Below are 23,112 nucleotides of genomic sequence, written 5' to 3'. Positions count from 1 at the left end.
CGTAGAAAGACATAATACAGTAGAACGACGTAATAGATCAAAGTACAGCGTCTGTGACTATGGAAACCTGAAACCAGTGAGCTTTCGGAACCCAAGTGTACAGGGTAGCTTACGGGATCCAGGTAAGAACTTCAGGGACTTGGACAAGCTCATCCCTCCAATAGGATGCCCTGGCTGGGTATCAGGGTGAAAGTTGAACAACAGGCATGGCCAGGCTGCGGCCCTGGAATTGGGATGGGCAGTAATCCTCCAGTTCATGGGGGTATTGGAGGGTCCTGGGATAAGGACCAGGGAGCACTCAGGAGGCTAGAACTGAAGGCAGGGATTATTTGGCAACCAGTGGAGAAGTGTATTTAGACACTTTAGTAACCAGAACAGCTGTGCAGGGAGGGTGGCTGGATGGCAGTTTGCTGGGAAGTCACTGCTCAGGCTGCAGACACACCTGGCTCCAGCCTCCTCCCCCGCCTCGGTCCCTGGGGCTGGACTTGCCAGGACTCCATTTCCCCCGAAAACTCCTCAGGACAGGGGCATCTTGCCAGCTCATATGGAAAAGAGCTTGACTCTCAGCACTGGCTATTGTGCAATCCAATATTACCCCTTCCCAAACCCTCACTTTAGAGATAGGACTTTGGCGGGGAAGTTGGGAATACAATTCATTACCCTCTAGTGCGCTGGGCTCTGCTCTACCTGGGGTTGCTGCATCTGTTCTAAACTACCGACCCCCATCCCAACCAGACTCTGAGGAAGGTACTATTATCCTGCTTTGCAGAGGAGAAGACCGAGGTTAGAGAGCTTGCATCTCACATGGGGTCACGCAGCCCAGAAGGGGCGGGGCCAGGACTCAGATGCAGATCCACCTGACTGCAGGGCCGAGCCCTTTCCGTCCACCTGGAGGCTGGCTCTCACCGTGAATTAACCAACTCAGTTAAAAGCTTGCTCCAGGTCATGCAGAGTTAATAGCAGAGGCAGGAGTAAAACCCTCAGCTCCCATTTTGGGGGCTGTCCTCACACCCCAAGGAACTAGCTATCATCACAAATTAGAAGAATATTTAGTTACAGATGGGCTCCCAGGGCCTGGCTCCCAGGTGCGGGTGAGGGTTGGGAGGAGGGTCTGACAACCCTGTTTCAGAAGTGATTAGGGTCAGACATACCCTATCCACACCAGCTCATGAGGTCTGGGTGCTAACGAGGGAGGACAACTCCCAGGGAACCTGTGGGAACTCCCCTCCGCGGGGCTTCTCAGGGCAGGCCCGGCTGGCGATGCCACCTCCTCCTCCCTAGAGAGCTGGGTGTATCCATCAGTTCCTTGCAACACCTGTGTCAGAGCTCAGACCAGCCTGGCGATAGCTTCCAGGAGGCAAGGGCCCTCCCTAAAAGGAGAGCATTGGGATGGGAACTCCGTGGGATCCCAGAGTATTTCTCTGCTAGTCTGAGCAGCACCCCAGACCAGGGGTCACCTGGGAGGGGCCACTATGGCTGTTTTCCTTTTTATCACCCAGGCTAGGTGAGAGGTCAGGGCAAGAAATCCCAGCTCTGAGTCATGGACCCTCCAGGACCTGAGAGGGATGGGCACAGCTCTCAATCGCTTCATTCCCGCTTCAAGGTAAGCTCTGTCCCTCTGTGGAGGTTTCTCCTTGCCCAAGCTCCTGGAGACTCAATGAGACAGGAGAGGCAGGAGCATGTGTGGACCAGAGGCTATCTCAGCCCCCTGAGGGCTGTGGAGAAACACAGCCCAGAAGGCGACGTCTATCCTGGCCCAGGCAGCGGGACACCAGGCACCATACAGCATGGGGCTTCCCTCCTGGGCTCCTTGGAGACTGAGCAGGGTCTCTACCTCCCACACCACAGGGACAAGACACTTTCAGGGCATCACTCATCTCATTCCATGATTTAGTGTGGGCCGGGGGAAGGTAAGGAGGAAGGTGTTGCTGCTGACAGCCCTTGCCATGGCATGCCTACAGCAAATTGGAAGACAGAGACGATGGGAAAGCCGAAGCAGAGCTGGTCTAGAGCCCTGGAAACCTGATCCATGAACCTGGGGTGTCTCTGCAAGGCTGTGAGGGGCTGCATAGACCCAGGAGTCTGGACCACAGACCCAGGAGCGGTGTTTCATGGCCAATGGAGACAGGTTGGCAATGGCACTGATCCTCACCGGACACCACACCACACACTCTCACAGCAGGCAGTTCAAGACGTCCACAAGGTAAATGCCTGCTCACCGTTAGGATAGGCCAAATGTGACCCACCCCCAGCAGTGCTGAGCACTGTCCTCCTGGGCGCTGCTGGGCCCAGGACGTCCCTGAGCCACTCCATAGAGTCTTGTCAAGCCCGTGGGTACCCGCAGCTGGGCCATCCACCCAGGAACCCAGCCCCAACTGGGCCAGACTGTGTCCCCTGGTGCCAGGCAGGGGCTGCCCTGGCCGAGGTGCTCCATGTCTCTGGAGTCTGCAGTGCCCCGAGCCCTCCCTGAACCCATCTCCTGCTCTCAGCTCCGGACCCACCCAGCCCTGCTCCCTCACCTCCAAGGTGCAGGTGGTGGAGGGCCTGCCATCTTCTGCTTGGCTTGGGTGTGACGGGTAGTGGGAGACTGGGACGAGCATCTGCGTCTGGAGCATTGTGTGGTTCTGCCGTAGGGTAGTGAGATGGGGAACTTATACTCTGACTCAGAGCTCCGCCCTCTGGAAGACTCTTGGCAGTGTCTGGGATTGCCCGGGGAGGGGTTTAGGTGGGAAGACAGATGGGGTTCCTGGGCACAGGCCTCTTAGTATCAAGGGACCCTCAGGTCTTCAGATCCTGGAAATGCAGGGACCAGCAGGGTCAGTGGTCCGCTGCCCCCAGAAGAATGACCAGGCTGTCCATTGCACCAGAGAACGGCAGGAGGAGCCTTCCGGATTAGCCCAGCCATGATTTGGAAAAGCTGTCTCTACAGCTTGCCAAGGTCATGGCTCAGAGGCGCCCCTCTGGGGGATGTGCCCTCCCTCCTAACTCTACTTAGCCCCATGGCTCAGTGCCCCAGGAGCTGTAGGAAGGGACCTCAGGAGAGGCAGCGACCATGACCAGGACTCAAAGTTAGAGGATGAAGAAGGAAAGTAATCGCCTGAATCCCTGGTGAGGAGAGAGTCAAGGGCTAGTGCTCCCCGCCCTCCCAGGCAGGCGGAGAAAGGGTGAGCCCAGCCCCTGCCTGGGCTCAGAGCAGCCTCGGGGATGCTCTCGCCCCATGCAGCTCGTCCCTATCTCTGTCCTGGTGGCTGGCTCACTCCAGGGTTCTGGAGAGGCGGCTTTGCTTGCTCAGCTGCGCAGCTGGGAGCATTGGGAATTTCCTGCCTGAGCTATTGCCTGGAGGCCCACAACCGGCTTTTCTGGCCCATGGATTAAAGTGATTTTATGAAACTAAGGGTGAGATCTGAATGCAGGGCTGATTGGGCTTGAATGCAGGGATGGATCCCGGTCAGTGTTACCTGTGGGGCCTCTCCGTCTGCCAGGTGGAGGACATCCCCACCCTGCTCCTCTCTGCTTGCCAGGCTCTCCAGAGTGGGGATGGGGCCTTAGCTTGGACCCCTCCCAGCTTGCATCCTTCCCTGCCGCTGCCATAGCGCACTGCCAAGGACACAAACAGCATCTGCACCCCTCGGTGGACTCTACCAAATTCAGTTTAGTTCACAGTGCTTAGTGAGCACCTACTGCATACATGCTACTAAGAGAGGAAATTCCAGGCTTGAAGCTGTTGACAGTCCAGCTGGGGAGCCAAATGCTTCCAACCCCTCAGAAGCTTGGAGGTCTGAGTCTCCTGTGGTAACGGGGGTATCCTAGAAGGAGCAATATAAACCCTTTCCATTTGTAAAAATCTGTGGTTTACAGAGCTAATAACTGGCTACGGAGCACAGAAACGGGGAAATGAGTGTCAGCTGGGAAGGGAGAGTGGGCATGAGAAGGCTTCATGGAAGAGGCAGCATCTGAGCTGGGTCTTGGAGGATAGATGGGATCGCAATAGCTAACGACAGGTGAGAAGGGCATCACGGGAAGAAGGAACAGTAGGAGCAGGAAGAAGGAGGCCAGAAAGCAGGCTATGCTCAGGTATGTAAGTGGGCTGGTATCAGAGTAGTGAGTTGTGTGGGAGGAGGTATGGGGGGTGGAGAGTGGGACACAGAGGGTGGTGGAAGTTGGGCAGAGAGAAGGGAGATTCTGTGAAGGAACAAATCTGGAAAGATATATTAGGGCCCCATAGTTGTGACCTTTAAAAGGCGTGCTTTAGGGACTTCCCTGGTGGTCCAGTGGTTAAGACTCTGTGCTCCCAATGCAGGGGGCCCAGGTTCGATCCCTGGTCGGGGAACTAGATACTGCATGCCGCAACTAAATAACCTGCACACGTCAAGGAAGATCCCGTGTGCTGTAACTAAGACCTGGAGCAGCCAGATAAATAAATAAATATTTTTAAAAATTAAAGAAAAATAAGAGGTGTGCTTTAAATTTGGACTTATCCTCTAGGCAATGGGGAGCCATCGGTGGTTTTTGAGCAGGACAGTGACATGATCAGAGCTGAAATTTAGGAAGGCAATGGTGATTGATGTTGTAGACAACCCAGCCCACAGCACTACAATGTCCTGAATGTGATGTGGTGAGGGCTATGGTGAGGGAAGGCGGACCCTCCCCCCAACGGAGGTGTCCGCCTGGTACCCATTCCCTCCACTCCCCCACCCTTCACCATCAAATGGGCCCAGGGCAAGCCCCAAACTCCAAAGCATCCCTCAAAGCCTAGAACTTGATCCTCTTCTCAGTGAAGGAGCCTAGCCACAAATACCCACCCCACCCGCTCCATCCATCCTCGGCAGCCTATGAAAAATCTGGGTCTCCAATCCTTGTATTTCCTCAATGTGCATAAACTCCTCAAGAGCAGGGCCTCACTTCAGTTGAATGAAATCAAATTGAATAGGAAGCTAACAGGAGGTGGGGTGGAAGTTTCTTCCTCCGCACCCCCTACACAGCCTCTGACCCAGGTGGGAGCTGGTGCAACAGCAAACAGAGTGGACTCACCTGCCGGCATTTACTGCCTGGCTCTGAGCTGACAGGGTGCAGCCGGGAAGGAAACAACAAAGGATTTGTGATCTAGTGAGGGGAGCAGAGAGGGCTGAGTTAAGTGGTAAATTGTCCAGTGTGGACTCTAAGTAGGGCAGGAGGGGACAGAGGACTCGGTGGGAGCAGTGGGGAGTGGGCTGGGAAGGTGAGGAGTGCCAGGCATAAGGCAACGTCCAACTACGGGGTGAGGGGAGCCTAACCCCCTCCTCTAATCCAATGTGTCTCTGAATGAACAGACAATTAAAGCTACAACAGTGTTCTTGGTACACAACTGATGCTCCAAATCAATGCCCCTGCCCCCAGAGCTCCTTCATGTGGAAATTCTGATGCCATCTCCGTACAAAGTGGAGGGGACTTGTTTTCTTTCTACCCACCGCCCTTTCCTCCCTAATTAGCGGAGAGCCTGAGATCTCCCCAGAGCCCCCCAACCTGCTCTTCTGAGCCTCCACCTCTGGCTGTGTCTGGGGGTCTTGTTAACTGGCTCCCATTGATCAGGGTGACCAGGAGCTGCCTTCGCCAGCAGCCTCTTGGCCTCAGGTAACCCAGCATTGGAAAGTACATTCCTCCCAGTGGCTCAGCTGACATCCCAGGAGAACCAGCAAGGATGAATTCTTCACCTTTCCTCTTTCAAGATGCCTCGGGTGCCTGTCCCTTCCGTCCCACCCCATCAGCAGCATCTGATTCTCCGCCTCTTGCCTCTCACGAGTTCTTGCCCCACACACCTGGCTGGCCAGTGAGCTTCGTAACCAAGCCCTCAACCTGTCATTCTCCTGCTCAACACATCTAATGCTTTTCCATTCTTGCCAACAAATTCTGGATTCCAATACCTTCCAAGCAGAGCCCAGAAACAGCCCTATGTACATATGAAATTTCATTATACAGTGCAGGAAGTATTTCAAATCAGTGATGAAAGGATGGACTATTCATTATTGGAAAAAGTATTATAGCTTACTATTTGGAATAATATAAAGTTAGTTATAAAGTTAAAATGAACTTCATAACCACACAAAAATAAATTCCAGACAGATTAAATATCTAAATGTTAAAATAACACTATAGAAGGTTTAAAATAAAATATTACAGAATGATGAGGATGAGGAGGATTTTCCTAAACAAGGTATAAAAGCTAGAAACCAATAGGGAAATGTTGCCAGATTTTTTTTTTTAATTTTTAAAAAAATTTATTTATTTTTGGCTATGTTGGTTCTTTGTTGCTGCACACAGGCTTTCTCTAGTTGTGGCGAGCAGAGGCCACTCCTTGCTGTGGTGCGCAGACCTCTCACCATGGCAGCCTCTCTTGTTGTGGAGCATGGGCTCTAGGCGCGTAGGCCTCAGTAGTTGTGGCGCACGGGCCTAGCTGCTCCTCGGCATGGGGGATCTTCCTGGACCAGGGATCGAACCCATGTCCCCTGCATTGGCAGGTAGATTCTTAACCACTGCGCTACCAGGGAAGTCCCTGTTGCCAGATTTAAATACATAGAAAGAGACTTCCCTGGTGGTGCAGTGGTTAAGAGTCCACCTGCCAATGCAGGGGACACACTTCAATCCCTGGTCTGGGAAGATCCCACATGCCATGGAGCAAATAGGCCTGTGCACCACAACTACTGAGCTTGTGCTCTAGAGTCCTCAAGCCACAACTACTGAAGCCCATCCACTGCAACTACTGAGCCCACATGCTGCAACTACTGAAGCCCACATGCCTAGAGCCCGTGCTCCGCAACAAGAGAAGCCACCGCAATGAGAAGCCCGCGCACCTCAACGAAGAGTAGCCCTCGCTTGCCGCAACTAGAGAAAGCCCGTGTGCAGCAATGAAGACCCAACACAGCCAAAGACAAAACAAAACAAAACAAAACAAAAACATAGAAATGTAAAACTGGGGTAAAGCAAAAGATGCCATAAGCACCGTTCTACCTCCAAAACGTATCCCAAATTCCTTCCTCTTAATAAATATCTGTGGGTAACAAACCACTCTTAAAAAATAACAGTAAAGGGGCTTCCCTGGTGGCGCAGTGGTTGAGAGTCCGCCTGCCAATGCAGGGCACACGGGTTCGAGCCCTGGTCTGGGAAGATCCCACATGCCGTGGAGCAACTAGGCCCGTGAGCCACAACTACTGAGCCTGCGCGTCTGGAGCCTGTGCTCCACAACAAGAGGCCGCGACAGTGAGAGGCCCGCGCACCGCGATGAAGAGTGGCCCCCCGCTTGCTGCAACTGGAGAAAGCCCTCGCACAGAAACGAGGTCCCAACACAGCCATAGATAAATGAATGAAGAAATAAAATTAAGAGAAGAACTCCATTTCTTTCATTTAAAAAAAATAAAATAAAATAACAGTAAAGAGGAGAGTCTTACCCTGCCTGATATTAAAATAAACTACAAAGTCACACTAACACAAGCAGTAGGGTGTTGGTGCAAGAATAGGACCAATGGAACAAAGTAGAGGGGGCAGAGATAGACCCCGATATTTAAGGGAACTTAACATATGAGAAATTTGGCACCACAAATCAATAGAAAAAGAACAGATTGTTCGGGCTTCCCTGGTGGCGCAGTGGTTGAGAATCTGCCTGCCAATGCAGGGGACACGGGTTTGAGCCCTGGTCTGGGAAGATCCCACATGCCACAGAGCAACTAGGTCCGTGAGCCATAACTACTGAGCCTGCGCGTCTGGAGCCCGTGCTCCGCGACAAGAGAGGCCACGATAGTGAAAGGCCCGTGCACTGCGATGAAGAGTGGCCCCCACTTGCCGCAACTAGAGGAAGCCCTCACACAGAAACGAAGACCCAACACAGCCAAAAAAATAATAATAATAAATAAATAATAATTTAAAAAAAAAGAACAGATTGTTTAAGAGGTGACATGGTCATGAGTGGCTCAGTGTATAATGTAAAATAAAACAGCATCCTCACCTGTCCCCATATAAAAAGATGGGCTGGAAATGGGATGAACATAAGAAAGGGAAAACTATGAAGTTGGCAGAAGATAACATAGGAGAGTCTATTTGTGGTCTTGGGGATGAGGATTTCTTAAACATCATTTTGAATCCACAAACCACAAGGAAAAATATTTCTAAATTTGATTACATAAGAATTAAGAGTTTCTGTCAACTAAGAACACAGAGAAACAGTTAATAGATAGCCGACAGAATAACAGAAGACATTCGCACCAAAGTTGCAAATCACAAAAGGATTAATGTCTAGTATATAGGAAGAATTCTTACATACTCCGCAAGAAAAAGATGGCCATGCCAACACAAAAGTGAACCAAAGATTTGAACCTGCAGTTTATAGGAGGGGAAACCCAAAAAACTAACAAGCATTTGAGGAGACGCTCAAAATCATTGGTAATCAGAGAAATTAAAACAAAAATGAAATTTCACTGCAGCTGTTAAATTGGAAAGCACTGAGAAAGTTGAATAAAGATTGCCTTTCTTCGGGGAGAGAATGGGAAAGGATTTGTGGGTTCAGGGAAGTAACAATCGAGAAGACAAACTCGGGGCTCATGGGCACCAAGGGTGATAACAGGCCATGTCCTCAGCCCTCTGCACTCAAGTGAAATTATTTTCCCTCCAGCTTTTCCCCGGAGTCACTGCCACTGCTCCAGCCTGAGTCATCATCTCCCTCATCTCAGCTATGGCATTAGCCTAACTGGTCTTCCTGCTTGTACTTTTGCCTTGTTATAAGCCATTCTCTACAGAATCTCCTAAAAACATAACTAAATTATTCGACAGCCCTGGTTAGAACCCTCCCATAGCTTCTGGTGGCTTTTACTTCTTGCATGGCTTCTCACATTCTACTCCTTCCCTTGAACACAGTTCAGCTTGTGAAGTGGAGATGCTGCTTTATTTCACCCTATATAGTGAGCCACTTGTACCCATGTCATCTATTAAACAGTGTGTTCTTTTCCTATTGATCCGTGGTGCCAATTTTATCATATATTAAGTTTCCTTAAATATCAGGGTCTGTCTCATGGCCCTCCATGCCCTGAATGTGCTAAATTCTTTTCCACGTCAGGGATTTTTGCACTTGCCGTTCTCTTGCCCGAAGTCCTTGACTTTCTGCTCTGTCATGGCTCTGCTCAAGTGTCATTTTCTCCAGCAGCCCTGCCCTGACCACCCTTTATAACATGTGTGCCTTTCAACCACTTACTTGTTTCCGTGTTTCTCTGGTTATTAATTGTTAAATTGGATCAAATCTAATTTAATATATCATATATTGATTTATCTTGTTCATCTTTTTGCCTCGTTCCACCAGACCGTAACCCTTTTCAGGGCAGGAACATTGCTGGTCTTGTTCATCAACTGGAAACACCTAACGTCCATCAGTAAGAAGATGGTTAGTTGTGGCACATTCACCACTGGACCATCACAGAGATACCAACAGGAACAAAGTGGCTACCATCTATTGAATGTTTACAAAGTGACGGGGACTATTCTTCATATCTCGTATTACCTGTGAAGTAGATACTATTATTATCTCATTTTAAAGAATAATTGAGACATGGAGAAGGTAAGCCACTTCCTCAGAGTCACCATAGTAAGTGACAGGGCTGTGATGCAAATCAGCCTGTTCCAGAACTTCTGGCTTTAACCCTCATACACTCAGCCTTTTGGGAGATGCTAATGCCCTGGAAAATCAAGATTCTCCATTATGATTTTTAAATGTCTCTTTATGTTCCTGTGTTCATTGATAAAGCTCAATTTCCTAAAACAAACATAGAATGAGTAACACAGACACAGAAAACAAATTTATGGTTACCTTAAAGGGAAAAGGGGGTAGGGGAGGGATAAATTAGGAGTTTGGGATTAACAGATACAAACAGATATTTTATATTGTATATAACATAGGTAAACAACAAGGTCCTGCTGTATAGCACAGGGAACTATACTCAATATCCTGTAATAAACCATAATGGAAAATAATATGAAAAAGAATGTATGTATATGTATAACTGAATCACTTTGCTGTACATCAGAAACTAACACAACATTGTAAATCAACTATACTTCAATGAAAAAAACATACAGTGAGTAAATACAGTTTTGACAACAATAAAGTAAAGCAAATATTATACCCTCCAAGTAACGGGAGATTAAAAAAAAAAAAATCAACCATTGAAGTTAATATGTCAAGATGTCTCAGAACTTCTGGTCAACAGATTAGACGTGACTATTTCATGATGACAAGATATAAAATAAGGATAAATATGACAAGAAAGGCTCTTTATTCCACCGTAGGTAGTATTTATGTTCCTAATGTTGTCAACAGATCCTGCCCTTCTTTATCTTTATAAGCAGATGTTAAAGTCCTACTCAGTGCTTTGTATTCTCAAAGCACTTGTGTCCATAGCTCAACATTTCTCAATCTTGTGAGGCTTCTGCTACTAAAATTTGTGCCTCTGGTTTCAGCTGGATGATAGGTTTTATCTTCCTGCTCCTGACTCTCTCTCACACATAGCAAGACTGCCTGGAGCTTTTTGTACCCTGAGTTTGCTCTTTGCCAGCAGTCACCTCTGTGAGGATGACATTGTCCAGTTAGTTCAAGGTCTAGATGTTGAAGTTTCACAGACCTGGATTTGAACACTTGTTCTGCCCCATGTTAGCTGCATGAACTTGGGTAAGTTTATCCCTCTAAGCCTGAGTTTCTCCATCTGAAAAGTGGGAAGCAAAATAATTCCTACCTCATAGGGTGGTTGTGAAGACTAAACAAGATCAAGTCATAGCACATGGCTGGCCCTTAGTTAGCGATGGATTCAATACAAGTGCTATGATCCACAGTACAGCAACCTCAGACACCAAGATGTCATCTGCCCAAGGAGCTCACAACGTACGTTGGGTGAGACAGGAAGGTCGTACAAATGGTCTCAGGATGATCATGTCACATATGAGGAGAGGTGTAAAAATATGCTGCTTGGGGATCACAGCCACCCAGGGCTGGGAGAGTCAGAAGAGGCTGCCTGGAATAGGAAAAACTTGAACTTGCCCTCGAAGGAAGGACAAGGACCCAGGAAAGAGCATTTCTGTCAGATGAAACAGCATGAGCAAAGGTATGAAGACTCAGAAAGGATATTAAATAAGGTACCAGATGTCAAGTGTAAGAATCATGATGATTCTTTTGTTGGCAGTGGTGACTCATGAGCAGAGAATGTTTAAGAACGAGAGCAAATCCTGCTCCTACAGGCAGAACAGGTGGCCATCAGCACTGTGTGTTTTGGGTGAGCTGGAAGGCAGGCATGCCTCCTTCATCAGCTCAGGGTGGCTCCTTGGCCCAAGCCGTGGCCTGCAAAAGCCCCCTGATTAATAAATGCCTCTCCCTCTTCACCAGCCGGGAGTGGCTGCTGGTCTCGTCCTACCCAAATGCCCTGCAGTCTCCCAGGGTCCCCAGTTCCATGCAGACCCTGCCTCAGCTTCTCTAGCTGTCACTCTGGGCCCGAGGGGACGGTACCCAGGAAGGATAAACATGCACGTCTGTAGAGGAGGAGGAGGAATCCGGAGCAGGGCCTGTGAGTGTCAGAGGGAGACGATGGGAAGCAAGGTTGCAGGCTCCATTCGTTTCTTCACGGCCTCTGGTCGCCTGGCCAGAGCAGAGTCCCACCCATCTGTGTTTAGGTCAGGCTAAGTCTACACAGGCAGACACTGCCTTTCTGTCTGGTCACTTTACAGAGATGGAAGGGCTTCCTGCTGGCCTCAGGGCCGGATGTGGGCAGAGACCAGGTAGGGCAGGAGTCACCTGGCCATGGAGCCCCCAGGGCGCCAAGTGCCAGCAGCAGGTGGCATTGCTCAGTGGAGGAGACAGCTGATGTGACATAGGTGGAGAACGTTCACTGAGCACTCAGGAAGTGCCCAGCACCGGCTCTAATTCTGGACAGGCTGACTCTGAACAGAGATTTCTTGTATGTTAGGAACTCTTTGGTGAGCCTCTCCTGGGAATCAAAGACTTACCAAAGAGTTTAAAAAAAAAAAAAAAAAAAAGGATGAAATGTGAACATTTTAACCTGTATGGTTTTGTTTTATGCTTTTGTCCCTGCAATCCTTTTGGTCCTTTCTTTCCTCAAACTGGCCCCTGGCCTCTGCTGCCCTGAGGAAGGAGACCGTCTTCAAAATACAAAGAGAAACAGAAGATAAATCTTGGCTTCTAAATTTCTCTAGGCCTCGGTTTTCCTGTAAATAACAGATATGGAAAAATACATAGGCAGTCATTTATCCTTGCCCCACCTCCACCATCCGACAGCTGGCGTAACAGCGACAAACTCTTGGGATCCGGAGCTGAGAGCACGTCTGACCTCTGGGAGATGCAGCCTCACAGATGTGCTCTTTGGCCCCCAGCGAGTAGAGGGAGGAGGCCTGGGCAGACTCATGGAAACTCCGCAAGGCTGCCTGAGGGGCCCTGGAAGTTAGGAGAGCTGTGGGCCTGTGGGCGATGGTGGGGCTGAGTGAGAACTGCTGGGCTGGGGTTGCTGGAGCCTGAGGACCCAGCTCGGTAAAAGCCGTATGAGGGCGTCTTGGCGGACGGCCCAGTAGAATGATTGCACTTTTGGCAAACTCATCATTTGGTGAATTGACTTATTTTTTTTACTTTAAAACTCAACTTTACTGAGGTATAATTTAACACAATAAAGTGTATCCATTTGATGGGTTTTGACAACTACATACAAATGTGCAACCACTGCCACAATCACGACGGAGATCATTTCCTTCGCTCCCAAAATTTGCCTCATAGCCCTTTTGGTCAACGCTTCCACTTCTCCCTGGGCCTCAGGGAACCACTGATCTGCTTTCTGTTGCTGTCAATTAGATGGGTCTTTTCTAGAGTTTCACATAAGTGGAGTCATACTGTTCAATCTTTTGTGGTGACTTCTTTTGTTTGGTGTAAAGTTTTTGAGGTTTATCTATGTTGTTGTATGAGTTCTTTCTTTTTCATTGCTGTGTAGTTTTCCATTGTAGAAATTACGATTTGTTTATTCATTTGTCAGTTAAAGGATAAAGGTGTTTCCAATTTTCAGCAATTATGAATAAAGCTGTTATAAATACACACATACAGGTGTTTGCGTAAATATGAGTCTTCATTGCTCTTGGGAAAATAACTACGACTGGAATGACTAGGTCTGATTGATTTTTACCTAGTGACCCAGAGCTAGTGTGATGTCACATCTGGGCTCATCTGACAATCCCAGCCTCCTGTCCTTGGCCCTTCTCCACTCTCCCTGGGGGTGGGAAGATGAGTTGTAGTGGTTCCGACGGGAAACCCGTGGTGACTCAGGCCACGGTGAGTGGCAGGGATGGAGAGAAGTGATGGGATTCAAGACGTATTTTGGGGGACTTCCCTGGTGGTGCAGCGCTTAAGAATATGCCTGCCAATGCAGGGGACACGGGTTCGAGCCCTGGTCCGGGAAGATCCCACATGCCACGGAGCAACTAAGCCCGTGCACCACAACTACTGAACCTGCGATCTAGAGCCCACAAGCTACAACTACTGAGCCCACGTGCCACAACTACTGAAGCCCCTGTGCCCTAGAGCCCACGCACTGCAACTGCTGAAGGCTGTGCGCCTAGAGCCCGTGCTCCGCAACAAGAGAAGCCACTGCAATGAGAAGCCTGCTCATTGCAACGAAGAGTAGCCCCCGCTCGCCACAACTAGAGAAAGCCCGCACGCAGCAACGAAGACCCAACGTAGCCAAAAAAAAAAAGACGAATTTCGGGGTAGAACCATCACAGTATGATAGTTTAGATATGGAGGGCGGGGCAGAAGATGTCCAGTGGGCTTCAGTAACCTGAGGTGAAAAAGTGTAATGCACACGGGTGGTCCTGAGGGAAATCCATCAAGTAAGAAAGTAGAGGGCAGATGGGGAGAGACTGGGGAGATGAGCTTTGAGCTGGGCCTGAAATGTGGGCCAGGCTAGGAAAGGCAGCAGGAAGGGAGGGCATTCCAGGAAGGGAAGCAGCAGAATCCAGGTGAAGAGGTGGGAATGAGCTTGCCTTACACCATGTAGGCGGCACAGAGTAGGGCAAGTCCTGCCAGGAGGGAAGGGTGGGCGCCGGGCCATAGGGTGGGCTGCTGGGGTGGGGTCCGATTTCGTCAGGCCTCTGGAGCCAGGCAGAGGAATCAGCCTTGATGTCAGAGATAATGGGAAGCCGCGTGGGCTCTGAGGCCCGCAGTCAGCCAGCCAGCCACCTGTCACTCAATGTTCCAGGTGTGCACCAGAGGCTGCAAAGACACTAACAAGCAGCCACAAAGCTTGTGCTTCCTGAAAATATTTACTGACCACCCACTCTGATAAAAGTATGGGTCGTTTAGAGACAAAGTCTCTTGGCTTCCTTGGTTTCTTCCAACCTCATTGGCGATTCCTTCTCAGTCTTCTTTGGTGGCTCTTCTGTCTCCACCAGGCGTCTAGAAGGTGGGGAGCAGAAGGGCATAGGCTTCTGCTTCTTCCCTTCTGTCCGCCCCACCCCCCCCATTTTTGGGAGACCTCATCCAGCTTCATGGCTTCAACAACCATCTATATTCTGCTTCATGTAGTCAACCCAATTATCTCCCCGACCTATCTCCCAAGTTCCAGACTTGTGTTTGCATCTGCCCACCTGACATCTCTGCTCGGATATGCGTATATCAAGCATCTCAAATTTAAAATGTCCAACACAGAAACCTCCAGTCTCCTCCATCCCAACCCATTTGGGGAACCCTATCTTGGGGTTCCCTAGCTGACTAAGGGGTACCTCCCAGTTATTAAGGCAAAAACCTAGGAGGCGTCTTTGTGTTCTCATTCCATATCCAATCTATCAGCAAGATAGAAGTTCTGCCTCCAGAAAAATCCAGAATCTGTCCACTTGTATTTAAGCCGCCTCCATTTCCTCCTGGACCACAGCCAGAGCCTCTTCACTTGCCTCCCTGTTTCCCCTCAGGCAGTCCATTCCACAGACCAGCCGCAGTGATCGGTGTAAAACATAAATCAGATAAAGTCCACCCTCAGATTAGAAGCTTCCAGTGGCTCCCGCCTGATGCCTCAGAACAACCCCAAAGCTGCCTCCTGCTGCACTGGGTCAGCATAAGGCTCTGACTACTTCCTCTCTTCCCCTGCTCTCTGCTCTCCAGACACACTGGTCTTCTCTCTGTTTCCAGAACAGACCAGCCTTGTGCCCACCTCAGGGCCTTTGCACTTAGAATTTGCTCTCTGTGGAACATTTTCCCACTGGTCTTCTTATGGTTCAGATGTCACCATCCTACCTCTTGTCCCCTCCCTGCTGAAAGTCACCCTCTATCACATGTTTAGTTCCAGTAGCTTCGACATAGAAACAGTCATGTATTTATTTACTGTCTGTCTCCCCCATTAGAATGTAAGTTTCAAGAGGACTGGATCCTGTCTGACCTGCTCAGTGCTCTGTCTTCCACTCCTAGAACAACACCGGGGGCACAGTGGGACCTTGATAAATATTTGTTCAAGGAATGAATACGTGCTTCAGATGTGGTTCCTGGTCTTCCTGAGATGGAAGACATGTAACAAGCCACAGGAAGAGTTGCCTAAGAATACAGTGCAGGAAATGGTAACTCTGAAAACGAATCCGATAAACTCATTTTTGCTGAAGTATTGCTGGATGACGACATGCTACCCAGTAATGCCAGCCTCCAAGGGGCCCTAGAAAGATGAAGACGTAATCTACAGGGTGGTCCTGGAGGGAAACCCTTCAAGGACCAAAATGGAGGGCAGATGAGGAACTATTTGAAGATTGATGGGTCCTTGTGGGTCCCTCAAAATTTGCCATATGGAGGATTCCTCTGTCACCGAATGCAGACACATCGTCCCCAATCATACACGTTCCCCCCACATACGTACATTCCCTAATATTACACCCCCTCTTGCAGAGCTGACTGTGATTCTTCTTATCTTGTTCAGGTATTTCATACAGGTCTTAGGGAAGAACCAACTGACAAGCTTCTGAGAAATTCCATGGAAATTTGCAAAAATAAAGCACCTATAAACTCTGACATTTCACCATAAATCTTAACAAATTATAGAAGAGGCACACAATGGAATATTATTCTGCCATTAAGGTGACAATTATGAAGTTTAAGTATCAACCAAGAAAACATTCATGGCTGTCATTTTAGGTTAAGACAAAAAACAAAAAGCCTGGTATAAGTATTATAAGCACAACTATATCAACATTATCTAAGGAGAAAAAAGACTGAAAGGGAATAGTTATTGTATTGAGTTAATGCGATTACAATGGGTTTTTCCTTTATGTTTCCAGACATTTTTTGAAATTACTTTTACACGCATAAAAAAGAAAATATTAAGGTTAAGCACAGTGTCTTTGTGTGGTTGCCTCTGTCCCAGCCCTGTGGCCTTCCTGCTCTTCCCTCAAGCAGCTGAAACAAGACAAGGGGCACAGCCTCACTCCTGAACCATGTCAGGCATGGGGATGACAGGACAGAAGGGGAGAAAGAATTGTAAAGTCACAACAACGACGACGACAGCGGTCAGCATGGTTCCAGCTTCCTGTGCTCCAAACACTCTGCTATCTACACCTGACATGATTTTGCCCCAGAGGTGGAGAAACTGAGAGGTGAAGTCTGAGAGGTTAAGGAACTGGTCTGAGGTCACAGGGTTGGCAGCTGACAGAGAAACTTATGGAAGCCCTGGTCTGATTTCACAGCCCACGCTCTCAACCACTCTAAGGAGGACGGCGCTCTTACAGATACTGAACCCCTGTGTTTCAATGGCTCTCACAGCCTTTGAGGGGCCACTTCTGAGTCAGGAGGCCTCTGATGCCAGGGAGGGGCGGGGGGTGCAGGCCCCTGACCTCCCAGCAGGGCTGTAGCCGGTACATCTCTCCCTGCAGCACATCAGGAGCAGGCCGGGCCTACTGGACCACAGGGACTTCTGGAATGGAGGCTGAGCCGGGAAAGGAAGGGGAGGAAGCCTGCCCACTGGGGACTGGGGACAACAGGAAGGGCGGGAAGGTGTGGGGCAGAGAGGGGGAGAGGAGCCACCACTCTTCACCTGTGACTCTGAGAGGGGTCAGCGGCAGGGGCCCTGGTGCTTCCATGGGGCAGTCAGTCTGGTCAAGGGGACGAATCTTGGGGGGACTGGTCATCGGCCCAGCTGCCCTCAGGTACCTTGGGTGGTGGACACTGGGTTGACAGCCACAGCTATGAATTGGGACCTACTGGGGCCAGGCAAGGTGACCCCATGGTGGAGGGCCAGGATGGAGCCAGAAAGCCAGGGTCCAGACAGAATGGGGCAGAGGGGTCCACAGGGGGCAAAGTGACCATGACCCAGTGCTCCTGTGAACAAGGCCCATGGACGGACGCGAGCCTTGCCCCCTGCTGAGCTCAGCCTGGCACTGCTGCTGAGACCAGAGCGGCCAGAGGGGCCCAAGAACACGGACCCCTGCCCATTGCTGGGAGCCCACAGGAAGCTCACACACCTGCCCGGCGGAGAAGCTGGGGAGGCAGATCTGGATCTACTGATGATTGCCTAAAGCCACGCTTCAATTTTTGTAGCCCACTCAATTTACCAGATGGGACTGACTTAGTCAAGGTTTTCTCTTCACTGGCCCATAGGTGGGGTCCGTGAGGAAGGCCAAATCAGTACATTCCCTCCAACTTGCTCAGAGCTGCGTGTGGTTACAGTTATGACCCTGCCCTGCCACTAGGCTAGATGGCACAGGCTTAGAATCTGTTATGTGCCAGGTGGTCTGCTAAGTCATTCACCTGCAGGGTCCTGACCGCTCTTCTCAGTATCATATCAATAGAGACACCTGCCATCTCAGCTCTCCTATTGACTAGCTGTGTGACCTTAACCCCACTGAGCCTCAGTTTCATCATCAATACTAATCCATCCCAAGCACACAGAGTGCACGCAGTAAAAGGTCATCACTGTCAGAGTTAACAACTCTGGGGCACAGAGACAGGTAAGGACAGGTAGGTGATGGGGCGGGGCCAAAGGAATGCATCTGGGAAAGAAAGAAATTAACAAGAACACAACCTCTTAACTCTGCAGCAATGCAGGTGATCTTACTTGTAGTCAGGAAAGCGGGGGTAAAATTTAAGGGGCCAGGAGCCCTCCCCAGAAATGCAGACATACCTGAGAGTCCCCAGGGGCCACGGGAAGTAGAGGTGGGAGATGGGGAGTTTCCAAGACCTGTGTCTGCTCCAACTCACTGACACTCCTTCCTGCTGTGCTGCCTTCTTCATCTCCTTGTAGGCTCTGCAGGACAAACACATCAGTTCCCAAGCCAGGATGGCCTTCTGAGGTCTGGAGAGTCATTCCAGCCACGTCCATCTCTCTGGTCCTTAGAACAGGCCGTCTGACACTGGGCTGGTCCTTAACAGCGAGGCAAACCGCGAATATCCTTGGGAAATTTCAAGGGAGTTTTGCAAAACAGCAAAAGCAGTGTCATTGGATTCCTCCTGAAGATAAATGAGCCTGATGAATTATTAAAGAGGTGAAGGAAGTCAGTGCTTAGCTAAAAGAGTCCCACATCTCTGTGAATACATCAGCTAATCTGGGCCGACTTTGGTGGAGAGAACGTTCTTATGTTGTGTAGAAAGTCAGCAGCAAGCTACAATTACATTCACCTGGGGCAGCTCTTCTCAGGGGAGGCCTGCATTTCTGAGCTCGCATCCAGGCTCCTCACTGCTCAGGGCTATTTTTAAAAGTGTGACACTCAATATGTCAGTGGGGAGGGAAGAGGGAGCAAGGGCTGAGGGTCAGGTGGCTGAGACCATCTGGGCCCCTGGTGGATTCCCTGGCTCTTGGCTGACACCCCCAGATCTCTCTTTTGAGCCCTGAAAATAAATCCCTAACCTGGTGTTCAGCGTTGATGGAGGGGCCACAGGCCAGAAGGGAATTCAATAATCTACTCCGCCTCTCATTTTCAGCCCTTTCTTTGGCTTGATAGACGCCGTTCCTGGCAGCTTAAAGACAATGCATCATAGCTCCACAGTAAAAACAAAAATGCAAAAATAAAAAAAAAACCCTCTTTGTGTTTGTTTACAAGTGTTTTAAAATATACATTCAAAATGTGCATCTTTCTGTTTCTCTGTGTGTGGGCTCTGAGTGATCCAGCATCCTCTCTAGTTGGGGACACCCCATCATCCCCCTCCCCATTTCAAGACTCTTTTCGGAGGCTGTGGTTCTCCAGTGGGGACTGCCTCTGGCCTAAACAGCCCTATCAGAAGTCAAGCAGTAGCCAGACTCCCAGTCTGACTGACTAGAGTCGTGTTTGGGGGGTGGCGGGGAGATGTATGTAAAGTGTCATTTTTCTGTTTGTGCTAAAAGGTAGCAGAATTCGCACCCTCTACCCCAATTAAGTCACTTAGCATTTAGGATTATTTTCAGCTGAAAGCAATTAAGAAGAAGCCGATACAAGAAAAGCTTTCTGCTCTCCTTCTATTTGCCTAAAAGCAGGACATACATTTCCTTCCCTCTCCACCAGTTAGAACAGAACTTAATCAGCAGAGACAATTCCAGACCTTCATCAGCCCACAGAAGCGCCAGCACTATGACAGTAAATTATAGAAAATTATGTAACTAGGAAGATAAGGGTTAATTTAACCAGGTCTGTTTGTGCCTCTACTCCTCATCTTTAGTGATAAGGATGTTTCTTTCCTCCTAGTATATCTTCTAAACACATGGAGTTTTTTTTAAAAATAAATTTATTTATTTATTTTTGGCTGCATTGGGTCTTTGTTGTTGCGGGTTTTCTCTAGTTGCAGTGAGCGGGGGCTACTCTTCGTTGTGGCGCGCGGGCTTCTCATCGTGGTGGCTTCTCTCGTCGCCAATCACGGGCTCTAGGCACGTGGGCTTCAGTAGTTGTGGCTCGCGGGCTCTTGAGCACAGGCTCAGTAGTTGTGGCACATGGGCTTAGTTGTTCCGTGGCATGTGGGATCTTCCCGGACCAGGGATCGAACCCGTGTCCCTTGCATTAGGCAGGCAGATTCTTAACCACTGCGCTACCAGGGAAGTCCCTCCGTGGGAGTTTTATCTCCAGCTTGTAGGAAGAAAAAGAAAGTTAGCGTATCCTTATACATCTATTTTTTCAAGTGCCTTTAACTCAATATAATCAATATACAGAGCAGCATATTTGAGGGCAAATCTGGTTTCCTTCAATAACTTCACCTTTGTGAATTTTCTTTTGTGGCCTCTATTTCTTGACAAGTCTAATTTTTTCCAGGTCATTTTTTTAAATCTCCAAGACATGATTCTTTAAAAGTTTACCATGTGGGCTTCCCTGGTGGCGCAGTGGTTGAGAATCTGCCTGCTAATGCGGGGGACACGGGTTCGAGCCCTGGTCTGGGAGGATCCCACATGCCGCGGAGCGGCTGGGCCCGTGAGCCACGACTACTGAGCCTGCGCGTCTGGAGCCTGTGCCCCGCAACGGGAGGGGCCGCGATAGTGAAAGGCCCGCGCACCGCGATGAAGAGCGGTCCCTGCACCGCGATGAAGAGTGGCCCCCACTTGCCGTAACTAGAGAAAGCCCTCACACGAACCGAAGACTCAACACAGCCAAAAAAATAAAAAAAAAGAAATAAATAAACAAAGTAGCTATTAAAAAAAAAAAATTACACCTACCATCAAAGGTGATTGATGTAAATTCAAAAAAAAAAAAAAAAAAGTTTACCATGTGAGGGACTTCCCTGGTTGCGTAGTGGTTAAGAATCCACCTGCCAATGCAGGGGACACGGGTTTGAGCCCTGGTCTGTGAAGATCCCACATGCCGCGGAGCAACCAAGCCTGTGCACCACAACTACTGAGCCCACGTGCCACAACTACTGAAGCCTGTGTGCCTAGAGCCCGTGCTCCGCAATAAGAGAAGCCACTGCAATGAGAAGCCCCGCACACCAAAACGAAGAGTAGCCCCCACTCGCCGCAACTAGAGAAAGCCCATGCGCAGCAACGCATGGACCCAACGCAGCCAAAAATTAATTAATTAAAAAAAAAGTTTACCATGTGAAATTTTAGCTGTTCCTGGTTTTATTTTGCATTGATTAATCCTAAAAGTAATGCTCACTGGAAATTGGATAAAAGATTGATTTTTAAAAATCTAATTATATATTTTTCTTTCCAGTTTTATTGAGATAGAATCGACAAACAGCAGTGTATAAGTTTAAGGTGTATTGTTCTTCTGTTTTATTGCGAAAAGCATTGATAAAGAAAAAGCATTTTCCATGGTGTGGCTAAATGGCAGGGTGCTTTGTTAGGTTAAAATAATCTTTTAGAATGTGGGAAGTCCTACAGATTAAAAACAAAGGCATCCTCAGTTTCCAGGGGAAGGTTCTTTAAAGAAGGAAGTTTTCCAACAAGAAAGTCCCCATACTGAGAAATAGAGGGAGAAAACCATGCAGAGAAAGGGGCTGTCAAATAGACCAGTGATACCAAACCATTCCATAATAATTATCCCATTTGTGTTTACATTAAATTACATTACATTCTAGAACTGGCTCCTGGCACAGTGAACTAATTAATTGTGTAGGGGTACATTGTGTCTTGAGGTTTTGGAAGCTAAGGACTTAATAAATATTTTGTGCACCTGCAGGCTTTCAATTTTAGGGAACAAAAAAGAAAAAATTTACAAACATAAACATAATATGCATCAAAATGTGTGTGTTTAAATGAAAAATGGTTCTGGTCTCATTGTTAGGAGGACTGTCTCTTCTCAAATATCTGTATCTAGCAGGAAAGGAGGCTTTGACAGAGTATAGCTGGGGACAGTTAGTGAGAAAAATAACATGGTTTCATATTTGCCCCATGAACTGGTTCCCTTTGTAAAGGGCTCAGAGTCCAGTGGTGCCTGGCAGGCCCCCAGGGCAGAGTACCTGTCACCCCATCAGCTGTGGGCAGGGTCTCCCAAAGGCACTTTCGTCTCAGGCAACAAAAACTCACTTCATTTTGCTCAAAAAAAAAAAGGGAGGTGGGGCTTTATCAAGAGGAGCTGATTTGTCTGTAGCCAGGGATACAGGGAGGTAATAAGTAGAATATCTCATTACAGGTCCAGGGAGAAAGTATCTGGTGACATCAGGAGAGATACAAAAGGCTAGGTGCCTCTCCTGCAGGCCTGGATCCCACTCTGGATGGAGCAAGCCCGCCAAGGGCCCGGTATGGGCTCGTGGGGCAGGAAGGGGTTCCCACGGCTCCAGAGAAAACTATTGGCAAGTTACCAACCTTTCTGAGACTTGGTTTCTTCATTTGTAAAATAGGGATAACGATGACGATGTTGACCTCGTAGAAGTGTGAGAATTAACACCCGGCAAACAGTGGGCTGCAGTCAATGTTAGTTCCTTTCCTGCTCAATCCCCATTACAGAAAGTGTGGCTTCAATAACCCAGCTTAATATCAGAACTGATTCATGTAAATATCATAGGTCTGTTGGGACTAAAATGATCTCAATATAACAATGATTTTTTTTTTTTACAGAAAAAAAGATATATCGTCTTTTCTGTCTTATCCCATGAAGGGGAGAGTGGACATTTTCCTAATTTTTCCTTCAAGAACTAGCTTTGATGGGGGTGGACTTATCACCCCCACCCCCATCCTTGTCCCCTCCCCCCAACAGGAATTCTTCATCACAGAGCAGGAAATGGGACAGGGCTTGGCTCGAGTTAACATTTCCCTCATTCCTGGGGCCAGAATGCAGAAATAGGGAAAGGAAGGTAGCTCAGAGCCAGTATGGGGCTGAAGCTGCAGTGTAGAAACCCTTTTGGACCCTGCCACCTTGGCCCGTCAGGACTTGAGGAAAGTGGCTGTGGGCTGGTGCAAGCATCATGAGCTGAGGAAGCCAGAGTGGGTCTGAGTCAGGGAAATGGCAGACAAGCCAAAGCCACCTGCCCTGGGGGGCGCGGAGCCTGTGGGTACGTGCCCTGCAAAGCCCTCTCAGCTTCATTCCCCAAGAGGCGCGCAGGGGCAAGCCAGGCAGCAGACCTGGTGGGGTCCCCTGTCATCCCCAGCTTGTCCAGTAGTGGGCGAAGAGGACAAGCCCAGAGCAGCTGGAGCACCTGTCTTTCATCATCAATGCTTCAGGACAAGAGCAGGGGGCAGTAGCGGGTGC

The 23,112-nt window shown here is 49.0% G+C and overlaps 1 protein-coding gene across 1 annotated transcript in view; it reads right to left on the bottom strand.

Moving 5' to 3' along the window:
* PLA2G4E (phospholipase A2 group IVE) overlaps positions 1-18,332 on the bottom strand; it is a 59,318-nt gene extending 40,986 nt beyond the window's left edge. Inside the window, exon 1 of the mRNA XM_057543946.1 lies at positions 18,150-18,332. Coding sequence (XP_057399929.1) covers positions 18,150-18,332 — 183 coding nt within the window. The remainder of the gene's footprint in view (positions 1-18,149) is intronic.
* Between the last annotated feature and the right edge of the window lie 4,780 nt (positions 18,333-23,112).

This window comes from Balaenoptera acutorostrata, chromosome 3 (genome assembly GCF_949987535.1).
Source record: "Balaenoptera acutorostrata chromosome 3, mBalAcu1.1, whole genome shotgun sequence".
Lineage (NCBI taxonomy): Eukaryota > Metazoa > Chordata > Mammalia > Artiodactyla > Balaenopteridae > Balaenoptera > Balaenoptera acutorostrata.
Note: the sequence above shows the minus strand (reverse complement) of the source record. Positions and strands in the feature narration are given on the sequence as shown.